The 23,180-nt window shown below is 46.9% G+C and overlaps 1 protein-coding gene across 1 annotated transcript in view; it reads left to right on the forward strand.

Moving 5' to 3' along the window:
• Positions 1–4,478: 4,478 nt before the first annotated feature.
• Positions 4,479–23,180, forward strand: part of TMEM267 (transmembrane protein 267) — a 43,437-nt gene continuing 24,735 nt past the window's right edge. Inside the window, exons 1-2 of the mRNA XM_089687796.1 lie at positions 4,479–4,636; positions 17,569–17,941. Coding sequence (XP_089543922.1) covers positions 17,630–17,941 — 312 coding nt within the window. The 5' untranslated portion in view covers positions 4,479–4,636; positions 17,569–17,629. The remainder of the gene's footprint in view (positions 4,637–17,568; positions 17,942–23,180) is intronic.

Here is a 23,180-nt window from a genome sequence, read left to right on the forward strand (position 1 = left end):
TATCACAGTACCAACACTTGAATTCACTGAGCTCCTGAGAGCGACCCATTCTTTCACAAATGTTTGTAGAAGCAGTCTGCATGCCTAGGTGCTTGATTTTATACACCTGTGGTCATGGAGGGGATTGGAACACCTGAATCCAATGATTTGGAGGAGTGTCCCAATACTAGGTGTAACTAAAACCTTCAGGGTGGCGGAACGCTAGTGCCCGGTCACAAGTGCAACCTTTGCAACAGTAGTAGCTCTGCTACTGGTGTCAGTAGTTTTTTTTTTTTGCTATTTTATTTTTTTTATTTCTTACCACTGTATTTTTTTTTTTTACAATTTTATTGTTTACAATTTTTTTAGGAGCCCTGTTAGGGGGCTTTGGTGAGATATCAGAGATCTAAGCAGACCTCTTGTCAGGAATGGACTTGCCAATAGTGGTGGGACTCACCTGCCTTGTGGGCTGCAGTACCAGGGCTGGCCAGCAGGTGCTCTCAACAACCAGAGGCTCACTTTGGCAATTAGCCATCACCTGGGGCTGACTGCAGGTGGTGTATTTAAGGGATGGCCAGACCTGCAGTCTGTGCCTTGTTGTACTGTTTGCTTGGCCCTGGTTTCCTGATCCTGTCTCTGCTGTCCTGACGCTGCCTGAACTCTGCCTGTACTGACCTCGGCTAGTCCTGACCACTCTCCCGCCTGCTCCTGGTACTCCGTTTGCTACCGACCCGGATTGCCTGACTACTCTTGTATCGTATGTTTGTTATCTGTTGGAGGTTTGGTTCAGTTTGTTTGCACTGTGTTATGTTTAGTTTTGCACTGCATTTGTATTGTTAGTCTTATTAAATTATATTATTTACTATATCTGAAGCCTACGTTTCCCTGTGTCAGTCCACACACTTCTGGTCACACCCGCATTCCTGACACCTCTGATGTTCTACCTTTGAGACAGAGAAAGGAAATTAAGAGCACAACCCTCAATCTCTCATCTCTGCAGCCTCAGCTATACAGAATGTATGGACAGCGATAGCTGTGTACAGAGCTTCTCATTCACTTACAAGCTGAAGCATAGTAAACACAGTTTATTATGCCTCAGTTAGGAATGAACAGTACAGATCACTGACTCTATTCATTAGGACAAGGTAGGGATCGGTATATGACACATTTAACAGCCCCTACTCACAATCTGCAGCTGCTGGTGGGAGAGGGGGCAACCCAGAAGTGCTGCAGGGGATGACGGAGGGGTCAGGCAGGGCTGGGTCTAGCCTGTCTGATCTAGTGGTGTAGTAAAAAAAAAGTCGAATGGCCTGCCTTCTGAATGAAAAAAATGAGACATTGCGAACTGCTGATGTAATTTGATAAAGAAAACGAACTAGGTAATGTTAGCCAAATTATGTGCACAGGCATGTGTTCATGTTACGCCATACAGGGGTTGCTGCATTACACACCACAGATAAAGCAAATAGATTGATGGAGATTGCCCCTCTCGTTTTTTTTCTGTCTCTCCAGCTCCCCCTTGGACTGCCCTACAAAAACAAAAACCACTAGGCTGTGTCATACTCCTGATCATTGCACACTGTAAGCTGTGCCATATATTACATACCTCTACCTGCAGGACTCTGTATACCATGCAGAGCAACAGTCATGAGTACAGTGCAGGGGCCATTAATATTAAATACCTTCTTCCTTAAATGACACCCCCTAAAGTAACCATCCACTGCTCACCTCTGCACCCCTCTTCCATAACTCAGCTCTACGCCCCCCATCCACAGCTCATTTCAGGGCACCCTCCCCACCATAGCTCACCTCTACACCTGCTGTCTACAGCTCTCCTCTGCTCCACTTGCTACAGATCTTCTCTCCCCCTGTCCCCTGTCCAAAGCTCACATCTGCGTCCACTTCCACAGCTTACTTCTGGGTACTCATCCACAGCTGATCTTTTGTTCCTTCGTCCTCAGCTCACTTTGGCGTCCCTGTCCTCAGCTCACCTTGGTGTCCCCGTCCTCAGCTCACCTTGGCGTCTCTGTCCTCAGCTCACCTTGGCGTCCCCGTACTCAGCTAATCTTGGAGTCTCTGTCCTCAGCTCACCTTGGTTTCCCCATACTCAGCTAACCTTGGAGTCTCTGTCCTCAGCTCACCTTGGTGTCCCCGTACACAGCTAACCTTGATGTCCCCGTCCTCAGCTCACTTTGGCATCTCCGACCTCCGCTCACCTTGGTGTCCCCGTACTCAGCTCACCTTGGTGTCCCCGGCCTCAGTTCAACTTGGCATCTCCATCATCAGCTCACCTTGGCGTCTCCGCCCTCAGCTCATCTTGGCATCCCTGTCCTCAGCTCACCTTGGCATCCCCGTCCTCAGCTCACATTGGCGTCCCCGTCCTCGGCTCACCTTGGCGTCCCCGTCCTCAGCTCACCTTGGCGTCCCTGTCCTCAGCTCACATCTGCATCCACTTCCACAGCTTATTTCTAGGTACTCATCCATTGTATTTTGTTCCTTTGTCCACAGCTCACTTTGGCATCCTCGTCCTCAGCTCACCTTGGTATCCCCGTCATCAGCTCGCCTTGGTGTCCTCATCCTCAGCTCGCCTTAGTGTCCCTGTCCTCAACTCACCTTGGTGTCCCCGTCCTCAGCTCGCCTTGGTGTCCACGTCCTCAGCTCGCCTTGGTGTCCACGTCCTCAGCTCGCCTTAGTGTCCACGTCCTCAGCTCGCCTTGGTGTCCCCGTACTCAGCTCACCTTGGTGTCCCCGTCCTCAGCTTACCTTTGTGTACTTGATCACAGCTCATCTCTGCATCCCTCCTCCACATCTGATCTCTGCCTACTTCTACATTTCACTTCTGCACCTCCTGTCCTCAGTTCACCACATCCACAGCCCCCTTTCTCACCACAGCTCTATCGTACCTTCTCCGCTGCAAACCCCTCCTCGGCTCACCATGTGTCTGGCAGTGTAAGGGCTCGTTCACACTTGGCTGTTTTGCCAACGCTTGCCAAACGCCCCTAAAGCGTTTGGCAAGCGTTGGTCCGGCGTTTGTGGGGCGTTATTAACGCTCGGCAAACGCCGCATGCGCGGTTTAGTGGCAGTTGCTAGGCGTTTGCCGAGCGTTAATAACGCCCCACAAACGCCTATAATACAGTTTGAGTGGTGTTACCGCTCTGCAAACGCCCCGCAACCGCACCGCAAACGCCAGCTGGGCGTTTGCGGAGCGGCACCATAGACGAGAATAGGAGGCTTCAAAGCCTCCTGACTCGACCAGAGGCGCCCGTTTTGCCGCGACACGACGCGACGCAAACGCTCCCGTTAGAACAGCACCATGTGCTGTAATGTGCAGAATTGGCAGAGGCGTTTGGGAAGCGGTAAAAACGCTTCCCAAACGCCTCTCTGCCGCCTGCACACAAGGCTAGTGTGAACGTAGCCTAAAAGGAAACCTGGCTGGCAATTGGCGTCTGCATGCGGGGCAGTAGGTGAAACATGCAGGCATGTACCCTGAATTTCAGGGTTGCTCTGCAGAGAGGTGACACCACAGCAGGATTAAATCAGGAGCACTTAGCCCCGCACAACCTCCAGAGCAAACTGCGGCATGGCACAGAAATCTGGGAGGCGTAGCTCACCCCCCCAGATCTGGCTATAGGGCTGGGGCAGGGGCGGACTGACAACTCATGGGGCCCCCAGGCAATAGGGGATCATGGGGCCCCTGTGTCCTCGCCCCCACACTCAAACCACACCCAAAAAACCCTATGAAAGGTACTAGGGGCATCTCATGGGGCCCCCTACTGACCCTGGGCCCTCGGACAGTGCCCGAGTTCCCAAATGGTCAGTCCACCCCTGGGCTGGGGGAGTTCACAGGAGCCCGGGGCTGCAGGAGGTGGATAAAAGGGGCGGTGAGGCAGTATGTAGAGGGACTGCCCCCTCCATTTTCCTCCTGTAGCTGCTTAAGGGCTGCAGGAGGAAAATGGAGGGGATCGGTTCCTCTATATGCCGCCTCGCCGCCCCTCCTATCCAGGTGTACAGGGGCCTCATGGGCCACCTGGAGCACGGGGCCGGGTACTTACATCCCTGTACTTACATCCGTTTCAAAGGATCACTATCCAGTATTGCAATCATTTTGATTAAGTTTTCCAATAATGTTTGTATACTATGATGTTATCATAATTGGACTAACACCAAGCCCTATGTGATAACATGGTGCACATGACAGGTCCTCTTTATGCAGATATCAGGGGTCTAGGAGAATCCTGCCGTCTCCCCTGCAGCTCCCCAGGACCGAGTTTGGTGGATTATCTGCTCCCACAGCTACACCATCCGGGGAATGACAGCTGAGAAGCCGGAAACACCCAGAGATAACATCTCCGGCTTCGTACACAGAAACAGCTGTCTGCCGCCAGCAACACCAGGCGTGACTGGGCATGACCCGCCTCTGCAGTCACGCCTCCAACATGGGTGGGGTTATGTGAGTGGCTCCCTAGGTCAGCCAATGGCATGTTAAACTGCACTGGCCAATCGAAGGTGGCTATAGGGGCCAATCCCACCAGCGCTTCCCGGAAGAGCCCGGCAGGTGCGGAGGGATCGTCTGTGGGAGAGGAGCTCTGTCTATGTGCCGTCCTCTGGGGGCCCATCCGCTCCGGGGCCACAGTCTGAGCCGTATGGAGGACTGGAGGTAAGGAGCCGCTCTGCCATCCCGCTTTAGACCGACAGGAACCGGACTAAGCATGGCATGGCTCCGTGTGTCCGGGCACGGTGACTGGTAGCCGGGAATGCAGGCTGTGCTGCTGTGTAGATCCGTGTACAGGACAGGGGGCCGTCCGCATCATTATGTACTATGGAGGACAGACTGAGACCGACTGACCGCATACCTACCGCACAGGGACCACCACCATCATTAATGACAGGAATTGCAGTATTCATACTCTCTTTATTATTCCTAATTCGTTTTATTATTTTTATTAGGAATAATTATAAGAATCATTTTATACCTAATAATATTAGTATTATCCATAATAATGTTCTATTATACCTCATTTTATTATTTTTCTATTTTTTATGCTTAATATTATTCTTATAATGCCTAATATTTTTATTATTCCCATGATTAGTTTTATTTTATTATTCATCCTACTTATTATTATTAATAAAACAGTTACACTGTTTCTATTTATTATACCTTTCTTTACTTATTATTAAAGCAGTTATGCTATTTTTATTTATATTTTTTCTTCCTCTTTATTATTATTATTATTATTATTATTATTATTATTAAAGCAGTTATGCTATTTTTATTTATATTTTTTCTTTTTATTATTAAAGCAGTTACGCTATTTTTATTTATATTTTTTCTTCCTCTTTATTATTATTATTAAAGCAGTTATGCTATTTTTATTTATATTTTTTCTTTTTATTATTAAAGCAGTTATGCTATTTTAATTTATATTTTGTTTTCTTCTTCCTCCTTTATTTTTATTATTCTTACTTATTATTAATAAAGCAGTTCTGAACTCTGAAAGCAAAAAATTAAGTCAGCAGCTACAGGAAATGTCACTAACCTGTAGCTGCTGACTTTTAATAAAAGGACACTTACCTGTCCCAGGGATCCAGCGCCATCCTCTCCCGGGCTAGTTCTTCACTAACCTTTGGGTTCCCGGCGTAGGCATCCTACCTGCCGGCAGCTGGCTATGCTGCTTGCGGCTTCACACTGCACATGTATGGGTGGCATTGCACTTTGTGAATGGTGCGGCAGTGGTTTGGGATAGGTGACAAGTCTCAGAAGACTGCAGGGAGGGAGGTGGGGAAGGAGAATTTCCACTTGAATGGGAGTGGGTACCTGTCAAAACGATGTACCTGCCTCCCCTCAAAAAAAAATGAAAAACAAAATTCATCCCAGATATGGTGGGGGGGTGAACTTAAAGCAGAAGTTCCACTTTACGGATAATAGTAGAAATAATAAAATTATTCTTAATAATATTCACATTTTTATGATTCTGGTTATCATGTGATTCTCTCTTTTTAGAGCGTGATGCTGTCTTTTTATGTTGTAAATTGAGTGAATTGCTCCTGAAAGTGGAGCTTTACCCCTCCCCCACTCTCTTACGAGATTACAGCATTTTATTTGTTCTTCTAACCACTTTTCATATATGCGGCCTCTCGGCGGGTGGGCCTTAACATTGATCAGCCGCGTATATGCGGCCTTGTTTTAAACCGCTTGCCATGCTGAGAGCGCACTCCCAGCATGGTAGCCGGAGGGGATCCGGTAAGCTCCTAATGCATACTTGCCATCAGGAGCTTTCCAATCATGTGACAGCCAATCACAGCGACCATATGTCTCAAATGCCGCCTCCGCCTTCCGATGTTTACAAGCTCTTAAAGGGCTAGGAGGTCCTGCATCCTCTAACCAGCTTCTTTTGGGTGCTGAGCTGCTGTCTTGACTGACTGGTCCAGGATGATGTCACTCAGCACGGGAGTGGTTGTAAAGGTTGAAGGTTTTTTTTTACCTTAAAGTGTTACTAAACCCACAACAGTACAATCAGTCTGTATATGCAGTAAAACATGCTTGTTATACTCCCTGTGGAACCTAAGGGGTTAATCCTCTGCATTGTGTAAAAATGCTGTTTGATCCTGTCTTCGCTGCCCCTCTTCTTGTTCAAATGTCCATGCTGATAAGACAGATTGAACCCGTAACCCTTCTGCACATGCTCAGTTTAGTGTGTGTTGCTAGAGAGGTTTTTTTTTTCTTGGGAGAGTGTATGTGATCAGCACAGGGCCAGTCAGCACTGTCCAGACAGAGGTCAGGGGTTCTGCATACTCCTAGAGCAGAAAGAAAACTCCTACAAGCTTTAACCAGTGCTCTGCTGAAGTCTCAAGACTGCTCTAACTTCTGATGACAAAAGATATATTTACTAAAATAATTACACTTTAATGTTCTGTATACTGTGGGAGACCAGATGTAGTAAATGCAGGGTCCGGGGCTTAGTAACACTTTAATGTAATCTCTGCTTTGAGGTAAAAATCCATCTGTGTGCAGCTCCCCCCCCCCCCCCCCCCCCTCATATTTACCTGAGTCCAATCTCTGTCAAGTGCTCCCTCCTAATGTGTTCAGAGGGAGCAATTGGCTCCTGCTGCTGTCAATGAGGACAGAGCAGGGGGTGGGGCCAAGCCATGCGTGCCCCCATAACAAACAGCTGGCTCTGGGGGTAGTCAGCAGGGTAGAGGAGGAGGAGCGCCGGGGGGCGCAAAAAGAGGAGGACCAGGGCTGTTCTGTGCAAAACCATTGTACAGAGCAGGTAAGTATAAAGTGTTATTAAAAAAAGAAAACTTTTAGGTTTACAATCACTTTCAGTCATCCCAGCACACAGGATCTGTGCTAGAAAATGAAGTAGGTGTCTTGTATTGCTTAAAGGAAATATTTCTCTTGTGCAGTAAGCCTGCTATCAGTTTAATTGGAGATGTTCGTTCTGCTTTAACGAGCAAATAACCCTTTCCGTGCCGTGGACCCCATTGCAGGGAATTGATCCAGCTTCTCAGTTGATCCTCTAAGGCACGGGTGTCAAACTGGTGGCCCTCCAGCTGTTGCCAAAATACAAGTCCCGTGAGGCATTGCGAGACTGACAGTTACAAGCATGACTCCCAAAAGTAGAGGCATGATGTGACTTGGTAGTTTTGCAACAGCTGGAGGGCAGCCAGTTTGACACCTCTGCTCTAAAGCTTCATTCGCATGGGGTGTGGTATACTGTACGTCTGTACAGGGCCATGTTGATCTGCATGGGGATGCACAGGTGGTCTGTGCATTCCCATTGATGTTAGTTGGGGCACAACGGCTGCTTGAACACAGCCGCTGAGTTCCAGTATGACATTCATGTGGGTCTATGACCCCTAACTCTGTCTGCAGTCAGGATCCTGCATCCACTCTGCTTGTCTGCAGCACATCTGCTCTCTCTCCCTCACAGGTCTCAGAGGCAGCAGCTGGAGCCATTGGCTACTGCTGCTGTCAGCCAAATCCTGTAAGGAGGCAGTGGGGCCAACCCATGCTATGCCGTAACTTTTTGTTAACTACAATGCATACGTACAGTTGGAAACTCCTGAACCCAGAAGACGGGAAAAGATGGCCAGCAACAGAGACGGGGGGGGGGATTGTGGGTTTCAGCGCTTGATGGGGGCATTGCACCATAATGAGCAAATATGCTGTGTGCACATTATAGCAAGTGTGTGTGTACTTGGTGTTCTTTAAAAGGAGCCCGGCGTTCTGCTTTAAACTCACAGTGCGAAAAGAAAAAAAAAATCCCCTGGGCTTTGTGTCTCCCTCACTGCAAGGGTTAAAGGCTAAGTTCACCTTTAAAAAAAAAAAAAAAAGTGTGTGTGTATGTGTATACACACACACACGTGTATATATATATATGTATGTGTATATATATATATATATAATAATTCACATGGTTATGCAGGTTAAAACAAGGGTTTTTATTTTTCTCCAGAGACTGCAGAGAATTGTCCCAATGTTTAGTGGATTGGGGATGCCATGTCAGGCTCCTGCAGGTTTCTTGCCTGTACCTCTATACCAGTGATGGCGAACCCGTGGCACGCGTGCCACAGCCGGCACGCCGAGCCTTATCTGTGGGCACACCAGGAGAATCCAGCGGCGCACTGTCTTCCCGGCTGTAGTGTGCGTGACAGCCGGGTCCCAAGTGCGCATACACAAGAAGCAGTGCTCTTTGTGAATGGTAAGGCGGTACCTGGGACACATGACAGATCCCAGAAGCCGCCGGACCAATCACAAAGCGCAGCGCTTCTCGCGCATGCGCACTGGGCATCCGGCTGTCCGAGCGCCCACACTACAGAAGACGGGAAGACAGCGCGCGGCTGGATAAAGGAACAGGTAAGATAAAAAAAAAAACTCTGCGGAAGTAAGAGCGGGTACCTGTCAAATTCTGGTACCCGCTCCCCCTCCCTCCCCAAAGGTCAGCAGTCATCCCTGTGCTGTCCGCAGTCTCTGGTCATCCCCTGTGCTGTCCGCAGTCTCTGGTCATCCCCTGTGCTGTCCGCAGTCTCTGGTCATCCCCTGTGCTGTCCGCAGTCTCTGGTCATCCCCTGTGCTGTCCGCAGTCTCTGGTCATCCCCTGTGCTGTCCGCAGTCTCTGGTCATCCCCTGTGCTGTCCGCAGTCTCTGGTCATCCCCTGTGCTGTCCGCAGTCTCTGGTCATCCCCTGTGCTGTCCGCAGTCTCTGGTCATCCCCTGTGCTGTCCGCAGTCTCTGGTCATCCCCTGTGCTGTGTCCGCAGTCTCTGGTCATCCCCTGTGCTGTGTCCGCAGTCTCTGGTCATCCCCTGTACTGTGTCCGCAGTCTCTGGTCATCCCCTGTACTGTGTCCGCAGTCTCTGGTCATCCCCTGTACTGTGTCCGCAGTCTCTGGTCATCCCCTGTACTGTGTCCGCAGTCTCTGGTCATCCCCTGTACTGTGTCCGCAGTCTCTGGTCATCCCCTGTACTGTGTCCGCAGTCTCTGGTCATCCCCTGTACTGTGTCCGCAGTCTCTGGTCATCCCCTGTACTGTGTCCGCAGTCTCTGGTCATCCCCTGTACTGTGTCCGCAGTCTCTGGTCATCCCCTGTACTGTGTCCGCAGTCTCTGGTCATCCCCTGTACTGTGTCCGCAGTCTCTGGTCATCCCCTGTACTGTGTCCGCAGTCTCTGGTCATCCCCTGTACTGTGTCCGCAGTCTCTGGTCATCCCCTGTACTGTGTCCGCAGTCTCTGGTCATCCCCTGTACTGTGTCCGCAGTCTCTGGTCATCCCCTGTACTGTGTCCGCAGTCTCTGGTCATCCCCTGTACTGTGTCCGCAGTCTCTGGTCATCCCCTGTACTGTGTCCGCAGTCTCTGGTCATCCCCTGTACTGTGTCCGCAGTCTCTGGTCATCCCCTGTACTGTGTCCGCAGTCTCTGGTCATCCCCTGTACTGTGTCCGCAGTCTCTGGTCATCCCCTGTACTGTGTCCGCAGTCTCTGGTCATCCCCTGTACTGTGTCCGCAGTCTCTGGTCATCCCCTGTACTGTGTCCGCAGTCTCTGGTCATCCCCTGTACTGTGTCCGCAGTCTCTGGTCATCCCCGTACTGTGTCCGCAGTCTCTGGTCATCCCTGTACTGTTAATTAGTTTGCACTACTGTACGAGTTGTTTTTTCTAAACCAAAAGCTCGATATTCAGGTTTCATTGCAGTGTTGGCACTTTGAAAGAAATAAGTTGGTTTTGGGTTGCAGTTTGGGCACTCGGGCTCAAAAAGGTTCGCCATCACTGCTCTATACTGACTTTTAGTTAGAAAGCTGTAGGGAGTGTTAGTAAATGACTTGGCACTCATCAGCACCCTTGCAGTCCATTGAGAACAAGAAGCCGTCTGCTGTGATGGCATCATTCATCCATTAGTTCATCCATTTACAGATTAGTGTGAATGAATGATGTGACTGTGAGGGGCCCCGCCCACTATTATTTTACATTTTTGTAAAGAAGCTTTATTGCCATATGCACACATATACATAGCATAACACTTCTTGAGTCATATTACCAAGTACAGAAATCTTAGAAAACCATATTTTCACCATGTATTTATATACAGTCATAACATGACAGCACACTTTTTGGGTTATCTGAGTTCCCAGCCAAGTGATATCAGCAAAGCAATGCTATAAAGAAAACCGTAACTGACAACATAAGTACATATATATCATTTTCACATTTTTGGATTTGTCAATTTGTGGTTATTACATATGTAGAGAAAGGGAAAAACAAAAGGCAAATTTGAAACCAAACTTTTCCAAGTAAACGGCTACCCTTCCATCACAAAACAATATACTAGTGTCAGTGTTTTATTGATTACCAGTGCACCAGATCGGCAGTATATACAGTGGACAGGTGACCTGTATATCTTACACAATACACTAAGTATATCCCTGAAGGGCTGTTTTTCACCGTATCTGAAGACTCTCCATCTAGTCCAGGGGTGGGTAAACTTTTTGACTTGAGGGCCGCAATGGGTTCATATATTGGACCCGGGGGCCGGAGCAAGAGTAGATGAATGATGTGTATGTGTCATCCATAGTAAGTATAGTAATATTCCCCCATAGTAAGCATAGTAATTAATCCCCCATATAGTAATTCATCCCCCCTATAGTAATTCATTCCCCATATTAATTCATCCCCCATATTAAGTCCCCAAGTCCCCCGTGTCAATTCACTTACCTTTGCTCCGCGCGGTCCTCTCGCCGTGTTCCCGCGCCGTTCCGGTGTAGCATGAAAATCTGTCTCCTATGAGGATCTGTCCCCCTCGACGTATCTGCGCATGTGCCAGTTTCAGGCATTAGCAGCCGATCGGCGATCTCCGGCACATGCGCAGATACGTCGAGGGGGACAGATCCTCATAGGAGACAGATTTTCATGCTACACCGGTCTTCAGGGCGGACTGTGAGAGGAGCCTAGCGGGAGCCTAGCTCCGCGGGCCGGATTAAAAGGTCCGCCGGGCCGTAGTTTGCCCATTGCTGATCTAGACCATATTTACAGAAATTTTGTCATTTCATATAGAGACATTAAAATGTAAATTTTTTTTCAGGCTGCTAAGCCAATGAGATATGTTTGTGTCCAATGTAACACTATCAGTTTACTCACATAGAAAAATCGTAATCTCAAAAAAGTTTTTGTGGATTTATCCATAATATCATCCTCAGTTACCCCTAGAAGGCAGGTCAGCGGGCTCCATATGTTTGGAAAATCGAAAGTGTCGGCTATAAACTGGTTGAACTTTAGCACATTGCCACACCATATCCCGGAATGTTCCCTCAGCTGGCAAGCATTTATGGCAAGTTGCAGTGTCTCTCCTGCCCATCTTGAATAAACACGCTGGTGTATAATACGTCTGGTATAAGTATCGGAGTTGTATCATCTTATCTTTGGAAGAAATGACAAAAGCTACATATGAGTGAAGCACCCCTGCCCACATCTCTTCTGTCATTTCTGGTATAAGAGCACCCCATCTTTCCCTGGTCCTATGGCATTGTCTATCATCAAAGTCAACGCAGAATAATAGCTAGATGCCAATTTATTATGCTCCGGCTTCAGAAGAGCGTTTCTAATTTAGTATTAGAGACACCACCTCTGCACCAAATTGTCGTAGTGCAGCATATTTGAGCTGAGCATAATCAAAACCCTGAGAGGTATGTATGCCCCAATCAATCTGCAATTGTTGAAAGGATTTAAACCTCCCATCCTCATATAAATGACAGGTATTTAACCCCATAATATGCCCATCTACGACCGTCATTTAAATGTGAAAAATCGCCCAATCGCAGGTTATACCACACACAGCGGAACACTCGGAGTAAGACCCAGGAGCGCATAGAAGATTTGATTCATGTACAGCCTCTGTATATTTTTAGAAACCTTCAGTATGGTCATGCCCCCAGAGGAAGGGACCTCACCTCTATAGAAAAAGTTGAGCAGCGCCTCATAATAGGAAGCCACCGCTGCTTCAACTGCCATTGCTGCATTGTTTAGTTGAGGGAACATTCGCCAATGTGTTTACATCACTTGGGATGCAAAATAATAAATGCGAAGATCCGGAAGCGCAAGACACCCCCTCCCCCCCCCCTTTCCACAGGATGTTGCAGAATTTCAAGGAACCCCCAGGGTACCTTAGTACCCCACAAAAAGGAACTGAGCAATGAATTAATATGGTTAAAAAGCCTTTTAGGAATATATATTGGAGCATTGGAGGGAATATAAAGAAATTTAGGTGGGTGGATCATCTTAAACAAGTTAATCTTACTCAACAGAGTTAATGGGAGATCCTTCCTCTTCTGAGCCCGTTCTTGAAATGATCTAATAACAGGCCAAAGATTATTATCTAAAAAGAAGGGTAGTGGGAGCCAAATATTAACCCCAAGATATTTAAAGTTATCTGAGACAGCAATGAGACAATGAGAAGGAGGTTGCAAGTTGGGTTGATTGTCCAAGTCGATTTATCCCAGTTAATGTGAAAACCGGAATAGTCTCCAAATTCCTGAATGATTGAGAACGCTGCAGATAGTGAGGAGTCCAGATCATTTAGGTATAATGGCATATTATATAATGAGAATCGCTCTTCAAATTCCCGCTATATATTGGCCCTGGACATCAATGCCCCCCTCTTAATTTCGCAGCCAATGGCTCAATGGCCAGTGAGAATAGGAGAAGAGATAAAGGGCAACCCTGTCTGGTTCCGTTTAAATCTGAAACTGGTCCGAGATAAGCCTGTTGACCCTTACTTGAGCCACTGCCCACTAATTTTGAAATGTGACAGTGGGTGTGGGGAGGGAACCCCTGATTGCTCTATCAGGTGCACCCTAATAACATGCTGCGCCTTCAAGAAGGGAGTAATGTCTAACGTGCTTTAAAGGCTTTAAATGCTTGTTTGGGTCTACGGGAAGGGAAAAGCAGTTTTACTTGCCTGATCCTCCAGTTATCCTGGCAGACTGCTCCCATATGTTTTTAGTGATGGATTGTACCTCAGCGTATTCTCATCTAATGCAGGGCTGTGGGCTCTGCATTGGTCTTGATGTCAGAGCTTCCAACCGCCAGAGCATGGAGTAGAAGTGACTGCGGGGAACGGTCTTGCAGAGCGGAGGAGCCTGCGGGAGCAGAGGATCAGCTAAGTAAAACTGCTTTCACCCGATCTAGACCTAAGCAAACGTTCAACCCTTGTAGTGCTGCGGCAGCCACACTGCATGGGGGGATGTTTACTTTGGGTCCTCAGAGTTCAAGTTCCACTTTATTACAGTTAGGAATTTCATCAAATATAAGAAATACTGTAGTCCAAACAGGTTATATAACAGATGGCATACAAGGGTTTTCCTACAGCGGAGAGAGGATTTATATTACAGTCATAATATTAATGGGCAGACAGAAGGATGTAACATTAATTACATTGTACATCAGGATGAGAAGGGAAATGGATGGGCACAGAGAGCAATAAAATAGGAGGAAACAAGGCAGTGTCTTCTGTAATTCAAGGTCATAAATAGGAGAAGATGTAGGTTAGATCAGTGGGCACCTGAGTCACTGTGCGGCTAATTAAACAAAGAGCCGGAAATAGTGTTTTACAGCTGCACTGCCCTCATTTATTAGCTTGATATATCCCCGCAGTGATTAATGGGTTTCTATAGCCGCCCTCCATATCCTGGGCAATGAATATTCATTTCTAGACTTCTAATGAGCAAAACTCCTCATCTTATAGGTTAAATTACCCATTTTGTAATTTAATGTTGTTAAAAAGGGCCACTTCATTCTCCATCAAGCTGTGAGTTTCTAAAACTATCATGCCTGTTTAGACTTCAGTGCTTGCGGTAGCACGCCTTTCCAAAAAGCACAGTAACGCACTTTATATCTGCGTTTCCATTCATTTTGTATTGCACACTATAGTGCGTCACAACGCACAGGTGCAAATGCTCTATGTCTTGCAGTGTGCTGCATGCAGAAAATACCAGGTTTGTATTTCGTGGACTCAGCATCCAAAAACATATGTACCACGCATGCTTGGTGTAAATGAGACCTACACATGTTACGTTTTGCTTCCCTACAACCCTGGCAACAGGACTGTGATCATGTCATATACACTGTTGGAGGAGACGATTCTGGCCATGGAGAATGATAACCCAGTCTTATAACGTTCCCTTGTTCTCTGAGGGCCTGTTCATTTCATTGTGGACAGATGTTTACATTCATCATGGGAAGATGGATGGAGCCAAATACAGGGCAATCTTAGAAGAAAACCTGTTAGAGTCTGCAAAAGCCTTGAGATTGGGGCGGAGGTTCACCTTCCAGCAGGACGACTGTAAACATCCAGCCAGAGCTATAATGGAATGGTTTAGATCAAAGCATATTCATGTGTTAGAATGGCCCAGCCAAAGTCCAGACCTAAATCCAACTGAGAATCTGTGGCAAGACTTGAAAATTGCTGTTCACAGACGCTCACCATCCAATCTGACAGAGTTTGAGCTTTTGTACAGAGAAGAATGGGCAAAAATATCACTCTCTAGATGTGCAAAGCTGGTAGAGACATCCCCAAAAAGACTTGCAGCTGTAATTGCAGTGAAAGGGGGTTCTACAAAATATTGACTCGGGGGCTGAATACAAATGCAGACACACTTTTCAGATATTTGTAAAAAATTTTGAAAACCATTTATCATTTTCCTTCCACTTCACAATTATGTGCCATTTTTTTTTTTTTTTGGTCTATCACATAAATCCCAATAAAATACATTTACGTTTTTGGTTGTAACATGACAAAATGTTACATTTCCAGAAGTATGAATAATTTTTCAAGGTACTGTAATCGTGGAACAACACTGGGCAATTCAAACTAACCATAGGATGGAAAGTAAACTCATATAAGTCACCTTCAGTGCAAACCACATGTCAAAATGAGGGATATATCGAGATACAGGCAGCTCAAGTTATGTACAAATCTCTACTTTGCCCGTAAGGCACCTTTCACAAGGGCGGACTTCGCCTGTGTCCGTTTTCTCTGCAGGGGATCTGTCCGCTGAGCAGGCGGATGACTGATCCGTGTTCGCTCCACTTATGCAGAAGAGACACAGCCTGGTCTCCTATATGAGTGGTCGGATTTAAACGCCTGTCCATTTACACCTGACTGCCATCATTTACGATTTCCCCCCCCAGATGGAGGGGAGTGGATCCCATCCATTTGTTTTTAACGGATTGGATTTTATGTAGGTTGGTTGGACACATGTCCGTTTTATTCCCTCCTCTCCATAGAGGAGAATGGAGGCTCCAATTGGATCTGCATGAAAAACCAGAAGGGGACTCGATCGGACCGTTTGTGTGAAAGGGGCCTTTAGCTTGTTCTACCACTTGAGCCTTCCTGTTTGCTTTTTGTGTGGTGGATGGCCTCACTGAACACTAGGATGCCTCAGGAGGTAGCAGGGACAGGGCTAAGCTTGGCTTTTTCAGAAAAGGTTGAGATTTGCACATCAGCTGTCTGTTATTCTTGATTGGATGAATTTGCTGTGCTTATACATTTTTATCCTATGTTCTGCCCAGACAAATTTACTCTCTTTTACAAAGTAAACTGAATTGAGCTGCACTTCACAACACATTCATAATATTGCAGGTGGATGCTTGCGAAAACATTTTCTGGCTCCATTCCCAGTGGAAATATTGTAAGTGGCCGTTATTAATAAGTTAATTACCAAAGCCCAGTAGTACTGTTGGCTAGATGCAGCTCTCAGTACATCTCACAAGATGATTTTTTTTTTTTTAATCTACCGGATTTGCTTTTTTGTTTTCTGAGTTTGATAAAGATTTAAGCTTGATAGCAGAACAAACGTCTTGGCTGCCATCCTCGGTTCTTCCCTTTTTTTTTTTTTTTCTTTGAATACCAAACCTGTGATGAGAGAAATGTAAAAGATGCTGTTGCTAATGCTCTTGTGAAAATACCAGTTGCCTGGCTGTCCGACTATATTACTGTCAGCGACTTAAAACAAGCAAGACAAGTTGGAGGGAGGTCAAAACTTGAGATGTACAAACCTTCTCTGGGTCAGTGACTCAAAGTATTGGTAAGCCAGATAACTAACATTTTTTATATTGAGTTCAGCAATAGCAGCCTCCTTGTATCTCTCTGGTGGTTTTCTTTTAAAGCTACCCTTTTAAAATGCTTTTTTTAAATTTTTCTTTTGCACGTGAGTGGGTGTTCTCTGCAAAGTGAAGCTTTACCACATTTACTAGGCTCAAGGGATCTTGCACTGTACAGTATATTTTCCTTTATTAAATCATCCACCACCTAGTGCATAGCTCAGCCCCCCCCCCCCCCACTACCACTGGCTGTGATTGGCAGCAATGGGAGACAATGACTCCCTCTGCTGTTGCTCAGCCGATGAGGAGAGAGAAACCTGGGAGAGCCGCTGCTCACGTGCACAGCGCTGGATCGAGATGGGGCTCAGGTAAGTATTAGGGGGGTTGTGGGGGGAGCAGCAGACAGGAGGCCTTTTAACTTCATGTATAGAATGCATGAAGGTAAATACCCTTCAAGCTTTACAACCACTTGGCATACCTATAATAGAAGTCTTTAAATATCTTTTCTGCTGACCCTACCACCAAACTCCACTTTGATGCTGAGAAATCTTCTCCTGAAGTCTGCACTGAAACCAACATTTCTGGAAGTATCGATCTCCTGGGTTCCCACAGCTCTTGGTGGTTCCTTCTTCCACCTCCAAGTCACTGCTGAATACTATGATGGGTAGAGAAAAATCAGAATGAGGAACCAGTAAGAGCTGAGAGGGACTTTTACAGGTACTCCTGACATTAAAGTATCAGTATTCCTTTTCTTAAGCTTTCAGTGCTTGGGATTAGAAAATGTATACACATCCTTAATGAAAACTATGTTATATATGATGTCTGCTATTAACCATCAGCATCTCTCTTTCCAATCTTCACTCTTTTGCAAAGCTACAGCTACATGTGTTTTCTTTAACGCATTTCTCTTAAAATGTTTAAAATGGTAGAACTATTGTGGAGATGCTTTCCTTTTCCAAGGTTTAAAATGTACTCATGCATTCCTGTATTTTTCAGAATGAACCACTGTTGACATGGGCTGGTGGCGACCCGGAGATTTAGTGCCTTCAACGTTGCAATGGCTTCAGAGGTGGAGAAGGCAGATGCTCTCCTCCAGACGTTCAGCACTGCCTCTGTAGTCTCCAGCTTGGGCTTGGGTATTTTCTGCTTTCTGGCAGACAAGGCGCAGCAAACCTCTTTAATTCAACAAAATGACTGGCTGAGAGCCATGTCTGACAGTGCCACCCATGGGGTGATAGGCATGTGGTCATGGGCCATTGTGATTGGCCTTCGTAAGAGAAGTGACTTCTGTGAAGTTATTCTTGCTGGATTCTTTGCTTGCATCATTGACCTGGATCACTTCTTTCTGGCTGGGTCTATATCATTAAAGGTAGGTGATAATTTTGTTTTCTACTTGCCAAAACTGGATACTAGTATTTGTTAAAGCAGACATTCATCTTAAAGGTGATGTTGTGCCTCCTCTCCCTCCCTCTCTTACCATTAGAACATTCTTTGTGCTTTCCGCCTTTATCACCTAGTCAAATGTGCCACAAGTCTTTGGTCCCGAACAGAGGCGAACTGACAACTCATGGGGCCCCCGAGCAATAGGGGATCATGGGGCCCCTGTGTCCTCGCCCACACCCAAAAAAGCCTATGAAAAGTACCAGGAGCATCTCATGAGGCCCCCTACTGACTCCAGGCCCTCGAGCAGTGCCCGAGAGCTCGAATGGTCAGTCCGCCCTGATCTCGAAAGAGCCCTGCAGCTCACTTGTGAATGTACCAGTTTAACCATTCATCTTCAGGGTTTTTCATGCATGAACAAAGACTGCTAGCTGGGAAGCCTGGATAATTCCCAGTCTTTGCATGTGCGTGGAAATTCATCTGCACGTGTGCATATGTGCCGACGAGCTCTGCCGGGACCCAAAGGCTAGGCAGAGCCCATGGGCACATCTACGTGTGTGCCATAATCATGCCATTCAGGGAGGATGGACTGAAGTTCATAATTGTTTAAAGTTATTTTAGTCATCTGTAAGGTAGGACTACACCAATTTGTTTTCTGCTGTAGAGCTCATTCAAACTAGCAGCTGAGGGGCAATAAAACTCTGTGGTTGAACAACGTTTTTACCCACCCATTCAAATGTGCTAGTATGGGGTTATATCAGGCAATGAGGACACAACGCCTTCTCACTACCTCACAAATAATCTCTGAATAGCGATCTGAATGTAGATTGCTCTTCAGAAATCAAAGCACATGTGAACAAGCCTTTAACCTCCCTAGTGGTCTGATTATGTCCATATTTCTGTGCTCAAAACCGTACATTTTTTGCATGGATATATGTATTTTTTTTTCTTTTATTGTAGGCCTGTAATTTTTAGGAATAACTCACTGAAATCTGTCCGAACAAGAATCTAGTAAACATCCTGGGTATGATAAAATTTCAAACACGAAATCTTAAATTATAATTTAATAAATAATCATAAAAAATAATAATATAATAATAATAAATTTAATTCAATAATATAATCAAACCAAAAACACTGAAATTTGAAATATAGCGCCAAGTATGCATATCACTGAGCAAAGTCGCAAAATCGTTTTCAGTGTCTGACGAATTTCCCCACGAATCATTATCACTCAATTCTGCAAGTGGTTCTGATTTACTATCGCTGTTCTCTAGTTGATCTAAAACTGGTTTTGACCTAAAGAGACGCTTTTTGGACACCATGGACATTTCTCAGTTTCCAGGCAGAAAGAACGATACAAATGCAGGCAGGGCACAGGACAAAGCACTCGGGACAAAATGTATGTGAAATGGTTTGATACAGTAATGTAATACTATGTGATTTTAGTGTATTGAGTAAATGTCATTTTCAAATTTCCCGCCGTTCTGTCCCCGTACGTCCCGACGCTTGCAGAGGACGGAACCCAGATGACAGATGCCGGCATCCGCCAGATTACATTGCCGGGGACACCGCAGGGGGGGCATCGCGGGAGCGCAGGACAAGATAAGTGAAGAACAGATCCCGGAGCAGCGCCGCATAGTAAGCCCGAGTGTAGCTCGGGGTTACCGCTTTTGGTACTGAAACTTTACCCCGAGCTACACTCGGGAATACCGACAGGGAGGCTACTACAGTAAAATAAATAAAATGACATTATAATAACATTGTATGAATATAAACAGAGGCGTCTGTATTATAAATACAGGGAAATGTTATCAATGTTATATAATAGGATCCAATCCAGATCTGCTCTACATCCCAACATCCAATCCAAAGCCGCTTGGGCTGGATCCCAGATGAGCCAATCAGAGTAAAGCAGGCTGAACAGAGGAAAAGGAAAAGGAAAAGGACAATGATATGAAGATTATGGAGGAACGAAGAAATTTCATCAAAGACTCCCCAGATATCCGCATGGAGGGGGGGAGCATGAAGATTATGGAGGAACACCGATATTTCATCAAAGACTCCCCAGATATACGCATGGAGGAGGAGAGAACCATGAAGATGATGGAAGAACTGGAGCAGGAAAAGGTCAGAGAATTGGAAAACGAGTCCCCAGGACCCATCAGTTGTTTTTCACTACTGGCCACCACTCCATTCTGGTATAAGGGGACAGCCCTGATAAGTGTTCTCATTCTGAGGTACATCCTGCGCAGGAATCGCCTGGCCACAATATTAGCACAATATTTGATGTTCCTGGAGCTGATTGAATTCTTTTATCTGCTACTCGATATCTGGTACAGCAGGGGGCCAACCTCAGACAACACAGTTCTACCCATGCTTAAAAATGCCACTGACTGCTACCAATGGATGGTTGCTGAGCTCCAGTCAGTCTGGTCCAATGGGTGGGCAGCCTTAGAGAACACAATCCCATTCATGCTTATAAATGCCGGTGATTGGTACCAATGGATGGTTGCTGGGCTCCAGTCAGTCTGGTCCAAGGGGTGGGCAGCCTTAGGGAACACAGTGCTACCCATGCTTATAAATACTGTTGCTGAGCACCGATCAGAATGCTTGTTGGGGCTTATCATCTTGCTGCTGGTACTGTTCCTAAAATATTTCAAGCCATTTCACCAATGGATCCAACCAACGAAAAGCAACATCAACCCACCGACGATTGACATCAATCTAACAACAGACAGCACTATGGACCAGGCTGACTTTCGTACTCCCATCCCCACACCTCCTAGGAATAACGTCCGTTTTCACATAAAGGTTTTACTCCAGGAAATGAGGAGGATCCAGCAAAACAAGCAGCTCTGGCACATTAACATCTTCCCATCAACAAGTGAAAGTGTGGACAGTGCTATGGAAGAGACTGACTTTTCTATTTACAGAGTCGCACCTCCCAGGGATGACATCCGTGCTCACCTACGGGATTTAAGCCGGCCAATGAAGAGGCGCAGGCCAACCAAGGAGTTCTGGCATGGCTACATCCTTTCATCAACAAGTGAAAATGTGGATAATGCTATGGAAGAGACCGACTTTCCCATTCCCAGCATCCCACCTACCAGGGATGACATCCGTGCTCACCTACGGGATCTATGCCGACCAATGGGGAGGCACAGGCCAACCAATGAGTTCAGGCACCGCAAGCTCAATCTACCAGAGAGTGACCACATACCACCAAAAGATGAATATGCGGACAGTGCTACGGGTGATTCTGAAGTTCCCATTTCCAGCATTACACCTCCCCATGAGTACCTCCGTGCTCACCTACGCCGGCAAATGAAGAAGCGCAAGGCAAAAATGAACATCAAGGAAAGAAAATACTTTCCACTACTGATGGACGTTCTCCGAACAAGTGTCAAAATTGCAGCTGCAAGTGCAGACAGTGCTGTGCACGAGACTGATTTTCCCATTCCCAACGTCGCACCTCCCAGGGATGACATCCGTGCTCACCTACGGGATTTATGCCGGCCAATGAAGAGGCGCAGGCCAACCACAGAGTTCAGGCATGGCAAAATGTTCTCATCAATGAGTGACGTCATTCCACAGGTTGATGATGCTGTCCCATCAACGCATGACATCATTCCTAAGAGATATTCTACCATGTCATCAATCAGTGACATCATCCAACCACCAAGCGATGACATTAGTTCTGGGACTGACCAACCGACTGGCCATCCCAGCGGCGCATCTCCTAGTGATAGCACCTGCTTTAATCTACACAATTTATTCCAGCGAAAGAAGAAGCACAAGCGACCTAAGGTGAAAAATTACAAAAATCCCACCTCATACCAGGTCGGCGTCTTCTTGTGCGGGAGACATCCAATTATATGTCCAGCAGACTGTTTCATCTTCGACATCTCTTAAATATCGCAGCCGTATTCACCTATTGTCAGGGGTCGGGTGTTCTGCCGCGATACGCCGGGTGGCGCATGCACAGAACAACGACACGCTCTAGCCAGCGGGCCCTGGGCGATCGTGGCAGCGGCGACAGCCGTGCATGCGCACTCACGATCGCGGACACGTGCCTGGCACCAATGACAGCGCAGGGCGTGCTATTTAAACAGGACATGAGGTATGTGTAATTGCCGTTTAGTCTTATTGTCCTGTTCCTGTCATCTGATTTGTGAAGTTTCCTGTTGCCGACCTCTGCTTGATCCTGACCCTGCTGATTGTCTCCTGCTTGACCCCTGGCTTGACCTGACCATTCTCTGCCTGCTCCTCCGGTACCTCGCTGCCCGCACGTTGCTGAACCCGGCTCGTGACCCTGACCATTCTCTGCCTGCTCCTCCGGTACCTCGCTGCCCGCACGTTGCTGACGCGGCCTGCCTGACTACCCCTTACGTTACGCTGACTGTCCATCCATCCCGCATGGATCAGTCCCTGCTGCCAGGCCTACCAGCCTCTTCACGTCAGGCTCTATTTCCCGCAACACCTCTGACGGTACTCTCTACCACTGCCGGACGTACTCAGGGGTCGCGCCCTGGTCTCGGTCTGCTCCAAGTCCATTCCCACCATCAGGGGCCCTGGTGCATAAGCAGATTGGGACTTAGACCCTGCGTGCTGAGGAACCCCGCACTGTGGGTTGCTAGAGATACCGTCAGGGGGTATCTGACACCTATAGAATGTATTGCGGCTAAAGAAGAAGCGCGGGCCAACAGAAGAGGCCGGACAGAAGACTCAGAGAGAACATTGGATACACAGATATTCATACACATTTCTGCGTGTCGCCTATTCAAGCGTTTGTCGCACCAAAGAAACTCAGGGACAAAATTTCAGCCTTCAGCCAGGTGCGATGTAACACACACGTTTTCCCGCAATTCTCATGCGTCTTGCCATGCGACAATTGCAGCAACATCACACTGCATTCGGGGCGCCATGTTGATGGTGAACGTCTCTTTGGTGCCTCTTCAGACTTTTCCATAGAGGACGTCACTGGCAGGAAGGGTTCTCATTGGCCCCAGCAGAAAAGGAAGACTTTGAAGACTCCTTCTGCCTCTGAAGCCAATTATAGAGTTCCTTTCTTTTCTCCCAGGCTTAAGCCTCTAAGACCAGACCTAAGCCAGGGGCCCAGTTCAGTCACAAGCCTGGGGCCCCTAATCCCCAAACCTGCAGTCAAGTCCTATTAAACATCCTGAAGGGATTTCCCTACTTTCTAAAGTGGGGTGACGTCTGTTGAC

The sequence above is a fragment of the Staurois parvus genome, unplaced genomic scaffold (genome assembly GCF_062004578.1).
Source record: "Staurois parvus isolate SC_StPar_1 unplaced genomic scaffold, SC_StPar_1.0 ptg000438l, whole genome shotgun sequence".
Classification (NCBI taxonomy): Eukaryota; Metazoa; Chordata; class Amphibia; order Anura; family Ranidae; genus Staurois; species Staurois parvus.